We start from the raw sequence: 19,376 nt of genomic DNA, 5'->3' as shown, positions 1-19,376 counted from the left end.
ACCTTTTTTTAACACAAGGAAAAATAATACTTCACGTCAGTGGCAGTAAAAAAAAATACCAAATCCTGTTTTAAAGGAAAGGAGTTATTAGCGGAGTTTTTTTTCTAAAAGTAAAATTACGAACCCCAACAACTTTCAGAGGCTAGATTTGCCACTCGGAACAGCATACTTAAAAAAAATGAATATTCTATAGTTCACAAAAACCCAAAAATAGCAGCTTGTCCAAGGCTGGACTGACCGCGGGGGATAGAAGGAAGTCCCTCGGGACTACACCAACTTGGGGTACAGAAATCTTCAACGTTTTAAATTTTCAATTACTATTAGATTTTAAATTGATCATTTCAAAATGAATTTATTTTTAGCGAACTACAAAGAAAAATGAAATTAATCAAATAAGTAGCCATCTCAAACTATTTTTGGAAAAAGTAGGTAAATTATTCATCATCATTTGAAAAACAATTAAAACTGACTTAAAATTTATCGTAAAACTTTATTTTGTAATCTGTTGTTTTTACGAGATTACTTTTAAAAGAAGAAGTTTTATTTACAAAATACGAAAAAATAAAAAACCACAATGTGATCACTACTAATTAAAACAATAAAGGACATGAAAATAATATCAAACGATAGAGTAAAGAGATGTGACAACGTACTAAAATCTACTTTTCTATTGTTCTTCATCTTCTTATGTCTCCTTTTTCTTATTTCAAAATTTTGCAAAAAAGCTGCTTTGAATTCCATGTAAAAGATTTTTTCCTTAATAAATTAAAATTTTCCTTTGTGAAATTTGCAATATTCTACGTCTTTTAAAAGTTTGAACTCTAATTGACGATTCACCATAAGAGATAGTTATTTGTCTGAGTCGAATAAGTTAGCCCACAAGCTTCAAAAAGACTTAACAATACAAATTTAGCTAGATTTATGGCAGGAATGATTATTTTTCACAGGTGGAAATGACTGGCAGCAGCGTTTTCGACTATATCCACCATTTAGACCATTCGGAAATGGCAGAGCAGTTAGGTTTAGGGCTTGCTCAAGGGCAAAATCTAGCATCACCTGGAAGTGGTTCCGAAGAGAGCGCCTCCACAGCAGGTACCAATAATCCTGACGGTAAGAAAGATTTGATAAAACGCAAACCCGAATTGATGACTTTGTAATAAACGCAGTTAAGTTTGGTAACTGTAGGTCTTAAATCGATGAAAAGTTCGATGCAATCGTATGATTCCGACAGGAAATAGTGGTTAAGCATGCAGAGGCTGCCTCATGTACGTGGTCAATTGTTATTCCGTACTGGTGTTATGTGTCACGCCCAGGAATGCTGCGGCAGCTTGTGTATACCACTGGATTTCATTCAATTGCTTGACTGGACACAATCTAATATTCAGCCATAACAGAAATTTAGACAGATTACAGTTCATCAAAATTTGTAGCCAAAAATTTAAGGACTTGATCTAATACTACATCGGTGATTTGCAGTATCCACGATTATGTCTATTGGAACGAACCCTCCGTTCAAAGGGTTGGACCGAGCTTTCTGTGTTAGGATGAAATCAACGTTAACCAAAAGAGGATGTCACTTTAAGTCATCTGGATATCGCGTATGATAATTTAATCAAGTTGCTTAGATTTTCATTTGTCATACTTTTTTTACAGGTTGTTTTAATGTTATGTAGGCTACGACCGCAGTATACTTTTTCACATTCACGAAAATCCCAGCCTCCACTCTTAGGAATGGTTGCTTTAGCGATTGCTCTCCCGCCTCCCAGTGTACATGAAATTCGATTAGAATCCGACATGTTCGTAACTAGAATCAACTTTGACTTTAGAATAGCACATTGTGAACCGAAAGTGTCGGATCTCTTAGATTACACAGCTGAAGAATTAACTGGTAGAAATTTATATACCCTGTGCCATGGTGAAGATGCCAATAAATTAAGAAAATGTCATATTGACTGTAAGCTAATTTACACATCTATTCATCTACAACACCCTTTCACTCACTGTCTTCTTTCCATTATTCCAGTGATACACAAAGGACAAGTATTAACGCATTACTACCGACTAATGAACAAAAGCGGGGGATATACTTGGATGCAAACGTGCGCTACTGTAGTGTGCAATTCAAAAAACGCAGACGAGCAAAATATTATTTGTGTAAATTATGTAATAAGGTGAGAACCCAGTAAATTTCCAACTACCGGCGGAAATCACTCGCTAGTCCAAACAGTGTTTCCTATTAATCAATTTATTTCCAGTGGTCGAGAGTACGAAAATATGATAATGGACTGCTGCCAAATGGAAGATAACACTCACATGGTGAAGCGGGAGGAGGCCAACAGCAACGACCCCGAGAACGGCTCGCCCGACGCCGATCGTGGAGGTACGTTAACGTACCACCAATGCTAGTTATACATTGTATTTGAATATAGTGTTAATCTGATTCTGTGGTAAGATGGCCGGAACAGTGGAGGACCGCCCAATCCCCCCCAGGACACGACGCAGAATCTGGAGGACGCGAGCACCGCTCCTGGGAGTGGCACCGGAGGTACCATCGAAGAGTCCGGAGACCTTCGCACCCGCCGTTTGGAAGTGTCCAAACTCCAAACCCCGACAGACCAAAGGAAATCGATCTCGACGCGGCGCTCGTCCAAACGCAAGAACGCCTCTTCGGACGACGACGAGGAGGAGGAACACTCGCCGCCGCATAGAAGTAATACCGTCATGAGTCCGGCATCGTCCTGCCACTCCATAAGTGCGCATCCGGTGATGTCAGACTCCTCCGGGACTAGTCCGAAAAACCTGGAGGAGACGGGAAGCAGCGGGACGTCGGTCAAGGATCTCGAGAACGCGATGTCGAAGCATTTGCCGTCGTGCAAGTCGCCGCCACACCAACCCACCGATTTCAGCACCGACGCCCTTCTCAAACAGCAACAGCGGACCACAATACAGTGGATCGGGGCACACCACCAGCAGTTGCAACAGCAGGGGCCTCTGCCGGCGTCGGCTCTCCTGCGCCAGCTTTACGCGAATAGAGAAAGCGTGATTCGTGCCAACGTTCACGGTATTACTAGTGCGTCCAGCCGGTCCAGCAGTTCGACGGGGTACTACCCGGGGGATGGACAGGTCGGAGTGGGACCCCTGCCGACGCCCCCTGGCAGCGAGGGCTCGTCTTCTTACAGTGAACACCAATTTCTTCTCTCGCAACACCAAAATTACCCGACCAGTTATTCAATGGACTATCACTCTGCGATGACACCTCCGTCCAGCGTATCTCCGCGTGATAAACATCAGCAGTTACACGGAGGAGTTGCTTTTGATACTCCCGTGCCGTACCAAGACGTTCTGCGCCATCAGTACCCCGATAGTCCTCTTCCTCTCAAGCCCCAGGTTTACTCTTACGTCGAGCAGCCCCAGTTTTACCACCACGGTGCGGCCAGCGCTGGATTCCATCTCTATCATCCAGGGAAAAGTGCTCCCACCGCTCCCGCCAACTGGTATTCCCCGTCATAGTGTAAATACGAACTTTCAGTGAATTTGACTATGTTCCTTATATAATTTATGTGAACGATTTATAATTGTTAATACTGATGTGGTACTATTATTTTTACTGCTAGTGTAATATTAGTACTGTTATTGTATTTTTTAAATGCAACAAATATGAAATGTAGTCGGCAAATTAACGAAAGTGCTCGTTTAACTATTTTTAAACCAAAGAAAATAATATAAAATGACATGATTCATTTTTCTTCACACATCTCTATCTAGGTAATACTCTGACATATCAAATATGTTAAGATTTTTAGTTTTGCATATTATCATGTTATTTCGTATTATTTACCATCTACAGTGTCATTGTCACAACTTATTTATTAAGATTTATTATATTGGAGTTTCTTTGCCGCGTAAAAAATTCAACTAAATAATGTGTCTGGAAAAAATGACTCCTATATAGTAAATGTGTTGTATAATTTGATAATGCTGATGATCCAGCATACCAACTGGTATATCATACTATGTACATAATTTTAGATAGCTGTATGTATATTATTCTTTTGTTGGGCATTGGTGACAGTATTTTGGGCTATTTACATTGAAAAGAAAACACTTGCTCTTGATAAAAGACAGATCATATCTACATTCCAGTTTTTGATCAGTAAATCAAATTTTTGGAGATGTGAGTGTTTGAAAAATAAAATCCACTATTATTACGATCACGAAAAGGTGCTGACGATGTAGGAATGTGATATTCTCTTTAATTTGTTAATTTTTCTTGTTCCAGATGTTAGAATTAGTTGTGTTATGTTGTCACATGGTGTTCAGTACAAATTTAATATGTGAATTAATATGACAGCTTCATGGATATGTAGCAACATATTTATGTGCAATATATACTTAATTCTGATTTTGTTTAATAAATTACCTTCACAATTTAGTTAAATGTGTAATTTGTGACTGCTCAATTTGTTTATACTTTTAATAAATTTTAGCCATTTTGTTTGTATCAAAATTAAATAAGACGTAACACTGCAAATAACCAAATCCTTTAATTGTCACGATTTTTTCAATATACGATTCTTATTTATTAATTTGGCATGTTTTTCTATTTGGGTTCAAGTTCGATTAAAACTCAAAATATGTAAAAAGCTTTATTTCAATACAAATCACCATGTAAAAGGCGCTCTTTCTCGCAATATTCGCACCCCGTATTTTTCCCACTCAGAGGCCAAAATCCACAATTCATGAGCCGTCTCCAAGCAGGACATTATGCAAGCACCTTTCCATGCAACCATCGCCGGATCCATATCTCTGGGATTTGTTATAATATCAAGCTGTTCTAAAGCACACATCTCAATGACTTTACTCAACATTTTATATATAAACGTACCAGCGCGATATAAGTACGGGATTTGCAATGAAATCCTATTTTGGAGCCACGTCCCAATTCCTGAAAATTTCATCCCGCCACCAACGATCAAAATGCAACCATACATTTTTCGTTTAAGGTCCTCGTTAGCTGGAAATAATCGATTGCATTAGCAGGTATAGGTACCTCTAACGTTACAACTTACGACATCTATCGATACTTTGAAGAACTGCCTGATCAAGACCCAAGATCTGACCCGGGGCGATTACAAATTCTTTGTCATAGCTGGGTGCAACCGTATCGATTGCATCGACTACAACATCATCTTCGTTTGTGGGATTCTGTGATTGCTCTAAGTATGGCTCACTGAGCAGATCAGAAGTGCTCGGTTCCATATTATCTTTCATTCCTTTCCGCTATCAGAAAGTTAAAAAATTACGAAACAACTAAAAAAGTCAACTTACTCTTATGTCTCGCAAGTAATTCTCATCATGAGGATCCTCCGGATCCCCAGTCGATGCCTTTTGCGTTCTTATAGTCTTAACACCGGTTATACCAAAAAGTTCCGGGCTAAACATACTAAGGGGCGCCACTATACACTCATCGCCAACTTGGATCGTGTATTTTAAAATAGGTTTTCCCGGCTGTTTCAGAATCAAAGTCTTTTCTTGCGAACCACAAATATCCTATAGCAAAATCTCAACTCAGGAAGAGAAAAATTCAAGTCTTACCAAGTTAACATGGCAGAAATCTTCCTTCAATTTGCGTAATAACATGGAATCTAATTTATTTTGATCGTTACATTCTTTGTATGGAAAAGCACACTTTTGTAGCAACCAATAGAAAATCTGTGTAATGTCTCCACCACCATATTCTAGTCGAACCTAAATAAATTTTTGTGAATTTGTTGGTAATTTTGCTAGAATATTACCCTGGTGTTGGGATGACAAATACCATCCTCAACGCACGAAACTGAAGTTTTTTGGTCTCCTACATCCACTACACATGCGTAGCTTAAACCTGAACCAAAAGTGGCAGCAACATGGTCCTTAAAAAATAATAACAGTAACGATGATGATAACAAATTTTTCACTAAAATACTTGAACAAGAAAACAGCTTCCGAACCCCATCTTCAACAATAATAAATACATAAGTTCTCTCAGATACGTCCTATTATAAACATCCGGTATAATAAGTACAGCTTTGTGATGTTTGAAATCTTTTTTTTCGATTTGAAAATGTGTCTCTAAGACATGCGTCCATATCGTTTCTAAGTCTACTAATACTGAAGTCATAGAGCCCCCGGGCCCTGGATGTATGTTAAAATCGCCTCTTTTGAAAGGGAAATGGATGTTGAAATTTTCTTTAGGATCAAGTTTTAAAATCTACAAGTTTTGAATTATGTAAAACAACGTTAGTGGTTATCCAATTACATCGTTTCCTATGACTGTGTCCCCCTCAACTTTTAACCACTCGCCGCCACTTGGCCCCAAAACTTCCGGTTTGGCTCGACGATTGAAGGCGGCGATTTGTTGTGGGGGCGTCGCATAGCGTCTGCGACCATCTGATTGCAAGCAGGATTGTAAAGTGTGAGAGACAGAAAGACGGGCATCTTCAAATTCTTGAGGCTGGCTCTGAAAATTGTTCTACCAACTGTACTTTAACTGAAGAAATTTTTACCAAATCTATTCGAGGAGGTAGGAATGAGTCTCTATATTGGTATTTCTTATTCAAACATCGACGAGCTATCGCGTGCAAAATTGTCAAAGGATTTAAATCAGAAGCACGCCCTATACGGAGATTTAATGAGCCTGGATGGATCACTATGATTGTCTTAGATTGGAGGTGCTAAAAATTACAAATTAATATTTAACATAAAAGTAAAAAAGAACTTACTTACCTCTGGAGGTGTTTCACAATACGTAGGCATCATTAAATAAAAAAAATTGAAAACTTTAGCACAAATAAAAACAAACCAAACTTATATAACCTCACTTTTTAATACCGAAATTAATTTTTACACATGAATTAAGCCCAATTTAAATATTTAATTACGACTTAAAAAAGTTAATTTGGTTAAAATTTATACTTGTCTAGAAGGGTCAAAATAAATTTAACACATTCAACAGTCTAATAAGTCCGGCCCCAAACTTATTTGTGAGGTTAAAATCTAAATCGATTTAAAAACCGGTACCTTAATAACCAGGTTTGTTTAAATTTGTTATGAAAAGTAAAATCAACCTAGACTGTAGTGTTTTAAATCAATAATTGTAGAAGATATTTTGTATTTTAAATTAGTGTTTTTTGGGTTGCCTACTTTTAACTACTTTTAAATTTGGAACTAGCTAAATTTTTAACTAGGTATATAACAAGTACCACCTTCTGTGACAACTGCAACTTAGCACAAAATGTTTAGTAAAACTATGTAACTAATTAAATAATTTTTATATAAAAACATGTTGTGTTTAAAGGATTGCCTACCAACACAAATAATTGCAGTATAAATTAAAATAAAGAAAAACAATAACCGCTTAACAATTTATTATGATACTTATAAATTATTATATTACCTCAATTAACATTTTAATTTTCTAATATAAGGTTGGCCAGATTAAAATACTATATTGATAACAGGTTTCTGAAAAAAATATATGGTACCTACAATTTGAAAAAGAGTACAAAGTTCGATAAATAATGTTGTTTATGACTAATTATACAAAATTTAACAGCACTGATATCAGTGTTATCACATCTAAAAAATATAAATTGTTCCTTTTGAAATGATTTGAAAAACACTTGTTGAATTAAATGAAATTACTGCCTATTTTATAAATTAAATACTTATATCGAAATTATGTTTAACGTGTGACTTGCTCAAAATACTACTTCAGTGAATTGATCGATTGATTTAATTGATTCATATTTTTATCTTTTATCTTAAGTCTCGTCCTTGTCCAAGTTCAAATACAATCGCACTTTTATCTTACAAATTTGTCGTTTAAAAAAATATATATTTTGTTTTACACTAGTGACCTAAAAGATTATTCTACTTAGTTATTATTTCTAAAACACTGAAAAATCGTAATAAAAGCTTGTTAGAGCATTTTATAATTTCAGAAAAAGATAAAGGAAGGCAGAAAAGGAACGATTTTTGTATCATTATTTATTCCACCTTATTACAAGAGCGTGAAAGTTCACACTTAATATTCAATTCAGGCAGGTAAATTAATTGCAAAACATACGTCCAAATGGCAATTAAATATTAAAATTTGACAATTACTTAACGGTTAAATACTAAAATAAAATAAATTTTGTGCAGTTTATTGCATGATTGTATTAAATAAGTTAGTTCACGGTTACAGGTTTTGTACTTGTGTTATACTCCTTATTTCGTACAACTGGTTTGTTTTTTTTAATCCCACGTTCATTTCGCGACAGCAAACACATGGCTTGTTTCTCAACCATATTGCTGCAAATCCTTTGTTTTCAATCATTTCCTTAAGCATGAGTTTTTTAATTATCACGTAAAAACTGATACTTGATTATGACGCATACATTAAACAAGATTTTATGAACAATTTCGAAGAATTGTAGGTACTTTATGTACGTAGGCGACCTTCTTTTCTTGACCTCGGACTGATCTGTTTTGTTTTTGTTAATTTTAATAGACACACAAAAAGTATTTTCTCTTTTAAGCTCTCTACTTTTCTGTGAAACAAACCCACTACAAGTGTGTAATTGGAATATCCGGCATTTTAGTCTAATTACAACTATTGGCTTCTGCTAATTAAACTATTAATCACCGATTTATCAAACTCAATACAAAATACTAACGAAATAATCTATCTGATAAAATTGAAAACCATAGACGTAATAACCTTTCGATAGACTTAATGGTTCCAAATTGCAAAAATAATTGCGAGTGAACGTGATTTTGATCATGGATAAACAACTGTACAAAAAAATGTTCCATTACATCTTTAGATATAAAATCTCCTTATCTTCTAGACTGCAAGTCTATTATGAAAGCATTAAAGTTGCCACTGTTATCGCTTACTTAATTGCACAAAAACAAAAAAAATTATAACAGATGTTAAAGAATATTTCACGATTTATCACACGTTCTTGCGATTCGTTCAAGACCATAAATATTTAGTTTCTGATTATGCATGCAAAAATTTAAAAAAATTGGACCTAAGAACGATAAAAATTTCAAATACAACGTGTCTCAGGAATAAGTACTTTAATTTTAACCTGTGGCAGATCTTCTCAAGAAGAACAAAACTGTTATATACCATTTTTTCGAAATCGATTTTTTAGGCATTTTGTCTGTTGTAAAATAACGAGCTGTTCAATTCACTTAAAGCAGTGACTGTGAATTTGTTTGAGAGTTTTTTGAGAGTTTCGACCGGGGTAGAGAAATAAGCGCGTTCTCAGCTGACAATTATTGCAGTTGTTTGTAATGTTTTTTGGGTGCGCATTCTATTATTGCACATAAACTTAATTATAAACTTATTTTGATTGTTGAAATAATAGATATTAATGAACAGTTTAGAGTTTATTGGTTAGTTTTCCTAAGAAAATTTGTAATCAATTATACAATGTACTTAGTTGTTTACGTTTTTAATTAAATTAAAAAAAAACAATATTATACATACTTATTTGTTTCAATCGAAAAACAAATCAATTTGATTCATAGGTAGGTGTAAAATTTTACAGGAAAACGATTTATAATTTTAACCTAATAACTATTACGTTTTTGAAAAAATGGTACATAAAAATGTTGCATTTGACGAGTTCTGCACCTGATTAAAATCAATGAATTTATTTCTGAGACAGCTTGTGTAGCACACTGGTGTGTTTAAAAAAAGTAAATCTACGCTGACGTTCCAATTTAAACGTAAACTCAAAAGTATTTACCTGTTTTCTACGATTTGTAGATGAACAAATACTTTAATCAATTTCCTTTTTGCGATGAAAGTGTGATAAATAAAAACTTATACTTAGTGCAAAATGTTGTATAAATGTGGTATAATTAATTACTTAATTAGGTAGCATAACTAACACATGTTTTGTTTATGTATATTTGTGCTTATTACCTTATGTATTATTTTGAGGAAATGCTTGAAAATCTTGTAATTTTGTTAATTTAATAAAATTGTGTTTTTTTAAACATTTAAGTTTTCTTTTTTTTTAAATATAGGTTTGAAGTGTGTGATTTGGTGAAAATTACTGGTCAAAGAGCTGGATTATGGACCAGAGTTTGTAAGATTAATCTAATCATAGAATGTCTGAATCGTAAGATGGAGCTGCGCAACCGGAGAGGCAGGCAAGAGCTGAGAACAGTTCTTTAGAACAGTTCATAACCCACTCCATGCAATCGAATACCGTTCATGCAATGAACCTAAACGTTTCGCTTCACAGAAAGGCAACACAGTGTTTATACCCAAACAACCTAGTCAAGGTCGTTCCATAATTTTATTTATTCCCAACATCTGTGTTATATTTTTATGCAGATGAGGAGTTTTTCGGACGAGTAGTTCGACTAGTGACTGTGATTTGTGTTTAAAATGCACATTTTTAGTGATATTTGCAGATTTATAAACAGATTTTTGATGTGATGGAAAGTTGGACGATGTCTTGCCGCTCTCCCCTCTTTACTGACCTGTCTACCCAACTATGCTCATAGAAAATCATACTTGTAAGTTTTCTTAAATTAACTAAAACACATCTCGATTTTAATTCAGTTCGAGACTTTTGAGAAAATTATTAACGCACGATTGAGACGGAACATGGCATACTTACCTTAACGCTCATTATTAACACATCTCTGACCACGCACTATTCGCAGAAAATTTTTTAATTATTAATTACTCAGGTGAGGTTTTTCAACATTCCAACCCACCTTTAATTCATCACATTTACTTTGAGTGAAATTTTCAAAGAAAAATGTGAACACATCATGAAAATTTTAAAATTTAAATAGACCACAAGGTCGTAGAATAAGAGTACTATAATATAATAGAAAAGTTGCTTTAATATAAAACAAGTTTTTTAAATTGGATGCTACTCCAAGAATTATAATTTAAAAGTTGCGTGACGATAATGAAAGGTCCTAAAATTTATATGTCATCAGAAATATATCAGTGATAAATTGATAATGATCGTAAAAGAGTGTTGTCAATAATACCAAAACACTTTTATCTTGTTTTATGTAACACTACAATCACTAAATCTAGATTAAATAAACACATATAAGTTTATCCAGAAAAATTTAACAAAAAATTTGATGAAACAAGCTTAATTAATTTGCTTTGTAATTACTTTGTCTCTGTAGTAGGTACCTAATCATATTATAATTTCACACCAACAAGCGTTTTTGCTTTTCTTGCAAATTCTTATATAGCTCTACAGCCATCCAAAAAAAGTAAAATCTAATGTCATCAAAGTTTACAACAGAGGTAATTAAAAAAACACTAGAAATTTCCTTTTCCACCTTCTTCTGCTGGATTTTTTTGACACCCTGTATGTACATATTTACCTAAAATGTTCACCAGTTATACAAGTTTAAAAAATGCCCCTGTTGTTTTAAATTTGATTATATCAACATACTTTTCTCTAAATGTAAATTTTTACATTTAATTATTGTTTAAAACAAATTATATGCGTTTGCGTTTTCTGTGTGTCTGTTTTACAGCATAATTGTTGTCAATATTGATAATAAAAATCATTGGATTAATATTTTGCAGATGTTTAATTCAAAATACACTTGCTTATCACATGTTTACGAGAAAATTTTTCCTGCTCTATATTTCCGTGTTTCTTTTGATTTTGAACCGACTTGAAGTGAAGCATAACCGAAAAAAACTTCTTCAAAAGCATAATGTAATTCAATCCAACCTTCAGGATTATAATGATTGATTATGACAGGCTGCTTTATCAATTTTAGATTCATAGACATAGAACAGAGTCCCTGATCTATTTACTCATGCTTTAAATATTTTCCAAACAGTGAGACGATTTCATTAATTTATTTTAATTGTTAGAATATTAACATATATAACATATCATTCAATAGAATAGAATAGAAAATATGTGACTTCAATAAAGTGTTAATTGCGTATTTCTAAGAAGTCAATGTATTAAATATTCCTTGGGTCAGGAGGTTAGAGTCACTGCGTTCATGCCTTTCTTAAGATAATTCTGTGAATAAAGCGCCTCATTCACACCACCAAAATGACAGCTTTTTTAAATTTATCAAACATGTTTATGTTGTGTAAGAGATTTTTCCAAGCAACAATGACTCGTAACTCACCTCTACCTCAATTAACAAATTACAAAGTCAAGAAAATTGCCACACAAAAAGACAGTACCTGAGATTAATGTCAGAATGTCCTATAAAAACCCTGATATATTCTTTGCTGATGAGCTACGTAGTAAACAAATAAATGGCGTACCTTCTAAGACTGGCACTTATTTAATGAATGATCAAGTTTCCTTAAATAAACGACAAAGAAAACATTTTCCTTGTTTTCCTCATAAATTCGGCTTGTTAATTGCAACACTAGTTGTTGAAATAAGTATTTTACCAGTTAACAAGCAAGTCTCTTCAAATTTCCGGTCTCAAGATATTTATTTTACCTAAATTTTATGAGACACTTGTGCTTGCTTCCATTCTTCAAGATACTAGAAGTTGACACATTATTTTAAGATCAAGTCTACTAAATAAGGTAACAATTTATTTAATTCTTTTTTTATTATGATAATTAATAGACTTTGGTACACGCCTTCATACTTTTCTGACAAAAAGCCCATCACAAATATTCAGTTTTTCATAGTTTAAAAAAAATAAAATTCCCAATTCCCATTATTTTTCTATCCATTTTTTCGTAAACTGTGTTATTTTCTTTCCGAATATTTGAATGTGTAATTATTTTTTTTTAATTCAAATAAATTTCAGTGAAAGGAAAATCGTACAGTGCTGAAACGTGTAATTAAATTTTGAAAATGAGTATCGGCATGCTTGAGCGAGGAAGAGGAAATCGCGTGAAGGCCGCAATTTGTGCAAATTTAGTTTCTTTTCGGATTAAGGAGTCCAATTTCCATAATTTCTTGCTTGGCACCCACTATTGAGCTAAGACATTTATTTAGTAAGAAAATAAATGTTCCTTGTTTCTTTTATCATTCCTTGAACTGCGAACTAATATTTTTCTTACTTTTAAAAGAAACAATTTGATAGTATGCGTAATTACATGATTCATCTGCAAGTTTGTAAAAGCAAAGAACACGCACTCGTCTCAAGCGGCAGCCTTTTTGCTACACATTGCTTGGTATTATAAATTAGACAGCCTTGTCAAGGAAATTGTTAATGATACCTTGCTTGCATTTATAGCCTTTTTATGTATACATGCATTCAAATAAACATTACCTCGCATGCTGTACAAATTGCTCGAGAGAGGAAATATACGAGTTTTGAGATAAAATGTAATTTACCACCTTTCAACACAATTAAATTTATTCTTAAAGAAACAATCCGGCCGATGAGAAATTTGAATAATTTACTACTACCCGGAAATACGGTCTATATTAAATCCGGGCTGCTATATAACAAACATAATTGGTAAAAACTTGACGACAATGAATCTTTTGTTAAGAGATTTGGGAAAGCATTGTGTAGCAGTTAATCCAATGATGCTGCCTTGAACAACAATTGTTTTTTATGTCTATATTTTCTCAAAAATCAAGAAACTGATTCGTAGTAAATCGATAAATAAACATCGCCTACATTTGTGTGAAATGAAACAAGATTACTTTTATGGAAAACCTAACGTTATGTAAATTCCACGACAGGCATTTCTTAATGGATGTGCATGTTTCGAAATGAAATTCGATATTTTTTCGAGAGGTATCATGCTCGAAAATGGTGGATGGACATCCGTATCTCTTGTTTGTTAGACTTTGACTCTTCAAGGAGCTCAAAATCACGTTTTCTACAACTTATTCCTGGGGCATTGTAATGTGATGTAATTTGCTTGATTGTTTTCCCTTTATAATGATATAATAATTATAAATACTGACTTACTATAAATTGAAGTATATAATAAATATGTCGAAATACAAGAAATAAATGTATGCACGAGGCGCCTGCTGGTTTTGAAATCAGCCTTGGATAACCGTTTTTGGATCAACTCTTATTTATTTGAAGATTTACAGGTTGCTCGAAAACACTGAAGCAATTTGTATTTATGTACAAACCTAATGTCTTTTTTTATAAAAATCACTAATACAGTATGCTAATTTTTCTTCTTGGAACTTATTTGCCGTGATAGTTGTTGGAAACAAATAAAAAAAACGTGAGTCACGCACTAGCCAAAAATTAATACATTAATTTTCATATTTGAGTGTATAATTATATTACAGACAATATCTTAAATTACACAGCTTTGCCGCTGTTTGGAAGGAAGATACATAGCCAATTATTTATATTCAAGTCGGTCGTTAATTTTCAATTAACTGCATTTTACATTTATGCTCATATAAATAAAATACAGGCAATGTCAGTGTCAGAGTGTTTCAGGAATGCTATAATTTTAATATGAATTAGATGAATGTTGAAAAATTCAGAGAACTAATAAATAAATTAAAAATAATGTTGATAAAAACATATACAGAATCAAACGATAAGATGTTTAGGGACACTTAAACAATTTTTACACCTAAATTGCTATATTTACGTAACATCAATTGCTAAATATTGGTTTCATGAAACGTCAATTTAACCAATCAATAGTACACAGACTAGAAGATTATTTTTGTTGTAACAACACAACCTATTTTGGTAATTTTTGGAGGTATTTTGTATCCTTGAAATTTAATATTGATTTTGGGGCCATGCACAAAAACTGGCCGGTCAATATTTGCGCCCTAATTGCTAAATTATTGTGTGTTTTCATGCATGGCATTTGCTTTTGCGGTTTTCCCGGCACTTCAATTTAGATATTTTTTTCAGAGCATGCGCAAGAATGGTGCCACATGGATTTTTAAATTTCTTATTTTGCCTGTCGATTGTTCTAACACTAACTTTATCAGCGGAGCATGATTTTCGATATATTTCGTTTCAAGGTAAGTTTTTCGTTTTTTTTTTTTTTTTTGAAAAGTAAGTTTCTCGATATTGTTATTTACCTTTTGATATTGATATTTATTAAAAGATAAATAATCTGGATTACAGGTAAGATATATTAAAACTGATGCTCCAAATAAATATTTACTTAAAAAAAAAAACACTTGAGCGTTGCCACGTTTACGAAATACTTGTGGGTCAACAGTATAAATAATGTTTTTTCTCAAAAAACATAGCTTTTGTGTGCTGAATAAATAAATTTATCAGAAGAGACAACAAAATCTTCACAAAGACCAATGCAACATTTACATAAAGTTTGTTTTAAAAATGTGATGAAACAAAGTTACTTCCTTTTTAGATCTTCAACAATCTTTAAACAAATTTTCACAAGATGAGGTTGTCTCCTACTCCCAAATGCTTTTCGATGTAGCTAGGAATCAAGTTTTAGTCGGCGCAAGGTAAGAAATTAATGAAATAACTTTCTAAAAGAAAAGTCTACAGCATTTAACACAAATAAAATTTGTATTATAGACAAAGTTTACTCAATATTTATGCCGTTAAATAAATCTATGCCAATTTCAATCATCTTTCACTTATATTCACCTAAAGTAACGACATTACAATGTAATAACAATAAATTACACAATAAAAATCAGGGGTTAAAGGTAATTGCTTGTCTAATCCATAAACTTGTAATAATTGGCTGCTTTACAACTTTTTAATTAATGTAAACACAGGCGCCGACTTTGGTACTTAAGCGCTAGTAAAAAAAATCAAGTGGGTGTTTTACCACTCATGCAATAAATAAAAAGTGCCAGTTACTTCCTTAAACACTAAATGAGCCTATATTTATCATTCTATTATCTTGTAGAGACGTCTTATTTCGGTTATCCTTGACAAAACTGGAGCTGCTGGAGTCGGCCGAATGGCCAGCCTCCAGAGACAAACGAATCGAATGCATCAATAAAGGCCAATCCGACGAGTTTTGCCACAACTACATCAAAATTTTGCTAACAAATGGTAAAAACCTATTTGTCTGCGGCACAAACGCCTTCTCCCCCCAGTGTTCCACCAGAAAAGTATAGCGACTTTTGAGTTCCGGTTCGAGTTTTCATTGTGGATTTTAGATCGAAAATGTGTCAGACGTTACTGAATGGGTTGATGGTTTGGCGAAATGTCCTTACAATCCTGTCGCCAACATCACTGGTTTTATGTCAGAACAAGGGGAGTATTATTTTGGCGGACCGACAGATTTCTCCAGTTCCGATTTCGTCTTCTCCAAAAATGTTGGCTCTGTTACGATCAGGACGAAACAATACAATAGTTTTTTGTTGAATGATCCACAGTTTGTGGGCACTTTTGAGACTGAAAATTTTGTGTACTTCTTGTTCAGAGAGACAGCTGTGGAGTACATGAATTGTGGCAAGGTACGGATTTTGTGTCCCACTTCAGTTTGCATATTTATTTCTGTTGTAGACTATTTATTCTAGAATAGCCCGTGTTTGTAAAAATGATCCAGGGGGGCACACCATGTTGAAGGATAATTGGACGACGTTTCTAAAAGCACGTTTAAATTGTTCGGTTAGTGGGGAATATCCGTTTTATTTCGATGAAATTCAAAGCATGTCTTATGTACCTGATGAAAACATCGTCTATGCTACATTTACAACACCGAGTAATAGTATAGCAGGCTCAGCAATTTGCGCTTTTAATTTATCGTCGATTGAAGCCGCGTTTGCGGGCCCTTTCAAGTATAGAGAAAACATGGACAGCGCATGGGGGAAATACAACGTACATCATCGAGATCACTTCAACTGTAAATCATCTCCTCGAAGTAGCCACCTTTTAGAAACCTCTAAATACCAACTAATGGACAGCGCTGTTCAAGCAACCACTCTCAACCCATTACACGTTGCACAGTTAGAAAGATTCACACATATAACAGTCGATGTTTTATCGACAAAAATCCACACTTCCGTTCACGTGATTTACGTTGCGACAACTGAGGGAGTGATTAAAAAGATTTCGGTCTTGCCTCGAACCCAGGAAACTTGCGTCGTGGAGATTTGGCAAACAGTCCAAGACGCCGCAATTCCCATCAAAAGTATCCAATTTTTAAAAGCCACTAAATCCATATACGTCGCTACCGACCAAAACGTTATGAAAATCCCCTCCGATCATTGCATGCGCCACACTTCAAAAAACAGTTGTTTGAATGCAATGGACCCCTATTGCGGTTGGAACGAACGGTACGAAAACTGTTCCACAGCCCCGAATTCGGACCCTCTGGACAAATACTGGAAACAAGCAGTGACCACGTGTCCGATTCTGGACACCGTGATCGACGGGGGATGGTCCTCATGGTCCAATTGGGCTCCTTGCGTCCAACGAAACACTCTCGATTCAGAATCTGACAATTGTTTGTGTCAAGTAAGGGAGTGTAATAACCCGGCCCCGAAAAATGGAGGCCTGCCCTGTAGTGGGCCTGCGATTGCGGTGACGAATTGTACAGTGCATGGGGGGTGGTCAGTGTGGTCCGCGTGGTCGGCCTGTTCTGCCACCTGTGGCACCGCTGTGAAAACCCGGAGCCGGACCTGTACAAATCCGGCACCGGCTCATGGGGGACGAGTGTGTGTGGGACAGGACCGAACTGAGGCATTTTGTGACGCTGAGATACCCCCATGCCCGGCGCTTCCCCAAGATGGGGGTTGGAGTGACTGGAGCGATTGGAGTGACTGTTCCCCAAGTCATTGCTCCGGCTGTAAGAAAAGAACAAGGATTTGTAATAATCCACATCCTGAAAATGGGGGACATTTCTGTGTCGGAAATGACGAAGAGTTCAAATTCGATTATTACGAACACAGGAAAATTGTCAATACACCTTGGATCAGTCTTACCAACAGCACCGGTGATTACAAGAAACGCTTCAGGTAGGTAGTTAATCAGGATAATTATCTGACGAAATTAAATTTATAATATTTAGGTGCTCGTGTAAGGCTCCAGTGAAATCATCTCTTATTAAGGTCGCAATGAAGGAGGAAGTTTGTAATAATGAAAACTGTTTTATGAAAGACACTGAACATCCTAAGTGGAGTGTGTGGGGGGCATGGGGGGAGTGTTCGGTTCAGTGTGGGGGCGGCTTACAAAATAGAACGAGATATTGTGAAGGGATCGGTTGCACAGGACCATCTGTGCAAACTAGGGAGTGTAATAAACATCACTGTCGAGAGTGGGGTTGCTGGTCGGAATGGTCACCCTGCAATGCTTCCTGTGGTTGGGGGGTCAGAACGAGGCATCGTGTTTGTTTAGGATCGAACTGTTCGGGCCATGATTGGGAAAAAGAGCCCTGTCAGAATGAACCGTGCGAATGTGAGTGTCCATTATTCATCTAATGATTTGCTAAAATTAAAAAAAAATGTAGTGAGTTCATTATTTAAAAGCGAAGTCATAATTTTCATAAAATCAGCATAAATGGTTAAATGAAAAAATCTGTTTGTTTATTGTTTTTTCGAAAATGAGGTTACAGGTTTTTGTTTTTTAAGCAGAAACAGCAGTTTTTGCACAAAGGGACACTGATTCGTATTTTTTCAGCAATTCTTGGGTGGAGCAATTGGACTTCGTGGTCTGTTTGCGATAAGAACAATGAACAACACCGACAACGTCAGTGTCGGACCTTAAATGCCGGACCGAATATCTGTCAAGGGAACAGCGTTGAAACAAGAATGTGTATTCCAGAACAATTGAATGGTAATTCTGACATTATCGTCATATTAAATTATTAATAGTGATATTTGGAGTAGATATAACAAGAATGGCTAGTGAGTCTCCACAGCTGGCATCCCCTGGGGGCGCAGTTCTCTTCTTATTCCTCGGTATAGTCATCGGTCTTGTGTCTGGAGTTGGAGGGACGCACTACTATCACAAAAAGAGGAAGATCAAAATTCCCAGTTCGCCACATTACATGAGTCCTAAACAAAATCCCTACATTACAATGCCTCTTCAAGAGAGGTCTAAGAAACACAGTGCTTCAACATCAAACAATCTTTTAAATAACGGGACACTTAAATCAAAATATAGTAGTGATTATGAAAGTGCAACGCTTAAAAGAAACAGTCACACGTTAAATAACGGACATGTAAAGCAGGACTTACTCGATGATGATAAGTACTATTATGACTGAGTTGTTTGTTGATAAATGTGATATAAATTTTATAAGGAATGTACCTGTTATTAATTTTAATAATAAGTTGATTTTAAGTTAACATTGAAACTGAATCAGCGCCATAAACGATTTGTAAAATATTAACAAAAAGCTGTATATATCTTGTATCACTCATATTGAGTTAGTAGTAGTTAAATAAAGTTTTTATAAGGACGTTGTTGATTTGTTA

The 19,376-nt window shown here is 34.9% G+C and overlaps 3 protein-coding genes across 7 annotated transcripts in view; 2 read left to right on the top strand and 1 right to left on the bottom strand.

Annotated features, from left to right (window-relative positions):
- The window catches only part of LOC123006583 (protein trachealess), a 63,497-nt gene extending 58,911 nt beyond the window's left edge, over positions 1 to 4,586 (top strand). For all 3 annotated transcript variants that reach the window (XM_044401169.1, XM_044401171.1, XM_044401170.1), the window contains 6 exons: positions 948 to 1,110; positions 1,477 to 1,598; positions 1,654 to 1,954; positions 2,024 to 2,171; positions 2,256 to 2,380; positions 2,453 to 4,586. In XM_044401169.1, the coding sequence (XP_044257104.1) occupies positions 948 to 1,110; positions 1,477 to 1,598; positions 1,654 to 1,954; positions 2,024 to 2,171; positions 2,256 to 2,380; positions 2,453 to 3,510 (1,917 nt within the window). In that variant the 3' untranslated portion in view covers positions 3,511 to 4,586. The remainder of the gene's footprint in view (positions 1 to 947; positions 1,111 to 1,476; positions 1,599 to 1,653; positions 1,955 to 2,023; positions 2,172 to 2,255; positions 2,381 to 2,452) is intronic.
- Positions 4,587 to 4,633: 47 nt separating this feature from the next.
- LOC123006436 (actin-related protein 8) lies at positions 4,634 to 7,308 on the bottom strand. 3 transcript variants are annotated; one of them, XM_044400906.1, is made up of 10 exons: positions 6,766 to 7,308; positions 6,546 to 6,713; positions 6,299 to 6,493; positions 5,966 to 6,250; positions 5,796 to 5,912; positions 5,596 to 5,748; positions 5,329 to 5,550; positions 5,070 to 5,280; positions 4,886 to 5,014; positions 4,634 to 4,834 (listed from the first exon to the last, which is right to left on the bottom strand). In XM_044400906.1, the coding sequence occupies exons 1-10, from the start codon at positions 6,796 to 6,798 to the stop codon at positions 4,662 to 4,664; spliced, it is 1,686 nt and encodes a 561-aa protein (XP_044256841.1). In that variant the 5' UTR covers positions 6,799 to 7,308; the 3' UTR covers positions 4,634 to 4,661. The 3 variants fall into 3 exon arrangements, with proteins under 3 accessions (XP_044256841.1, XP_044256842.1, XP_044256840.1); XM_044400907.1 differs by having other exon boundaries at positions 4,634 to 4,829; positions 6,299 to 6,499; positions 6,766 to 7,305; XM_044400905.1 differs by having other exon boundaries at positions 6,299 to 6,499; positions 6,766 to 7,304.
- A 2,912-nt stretch (positions 7,309 to 10,220) lies between these two features.
- On the top strand, positions 10,221 to 19,360 carry LOC123006389 (semaphorin-5B). Its single transcript, XM_044400831.1, has 9 exons — positions 10,221 to 10,566; positions 14,875 to 14,987; positions 15,344 to 15,443; positions 15,857 to 16,064; positions 16,113 to 16,412; positions 16,462 to 17,915; positions 17,969 to 18,354; positions 18,577 to 18,732; positions 18,786 to 19,360. Exons 2-9 carry the CDS (start codon positions 14,888 to 14,890, stop codon positions 19,163 to 19,165), a joined length of 3,084 nt encoding a protein of 1,027 aa, XP_044256766.1. The 5' UTR covers positions 10,221 to 10,566; positions 14,875 to 14,887; the 3' UTR covers positions 19,166 to 19,360.
- The last annotated feature ends 16 nt before the right edge of the window (positions 19,361 to 19,376 follow it).

This window comes from Tribolium madens, unplaced genomic scaffold (assembly GCF_015345945.1).
Source record: "Tribolium madens isolate multiple individuals breed KSU strain unplaced genomic scaffold, Tmad_KSU_1.1 Scaffold_2;HRSCAF=44;Tcas5.2_LGX, whole genome shotgun sequence".
Classification (NCBI taxonomy): domain Eukaryota; kingdom Metazoa; phylum Arthropoda; class Insecta; order Coleoptera; family Tenebrionidae; genus Tribolium; species Tribolium madens.
This window is presented reverse-complemented; position numbering and strand designations above follow the sequence as displayed.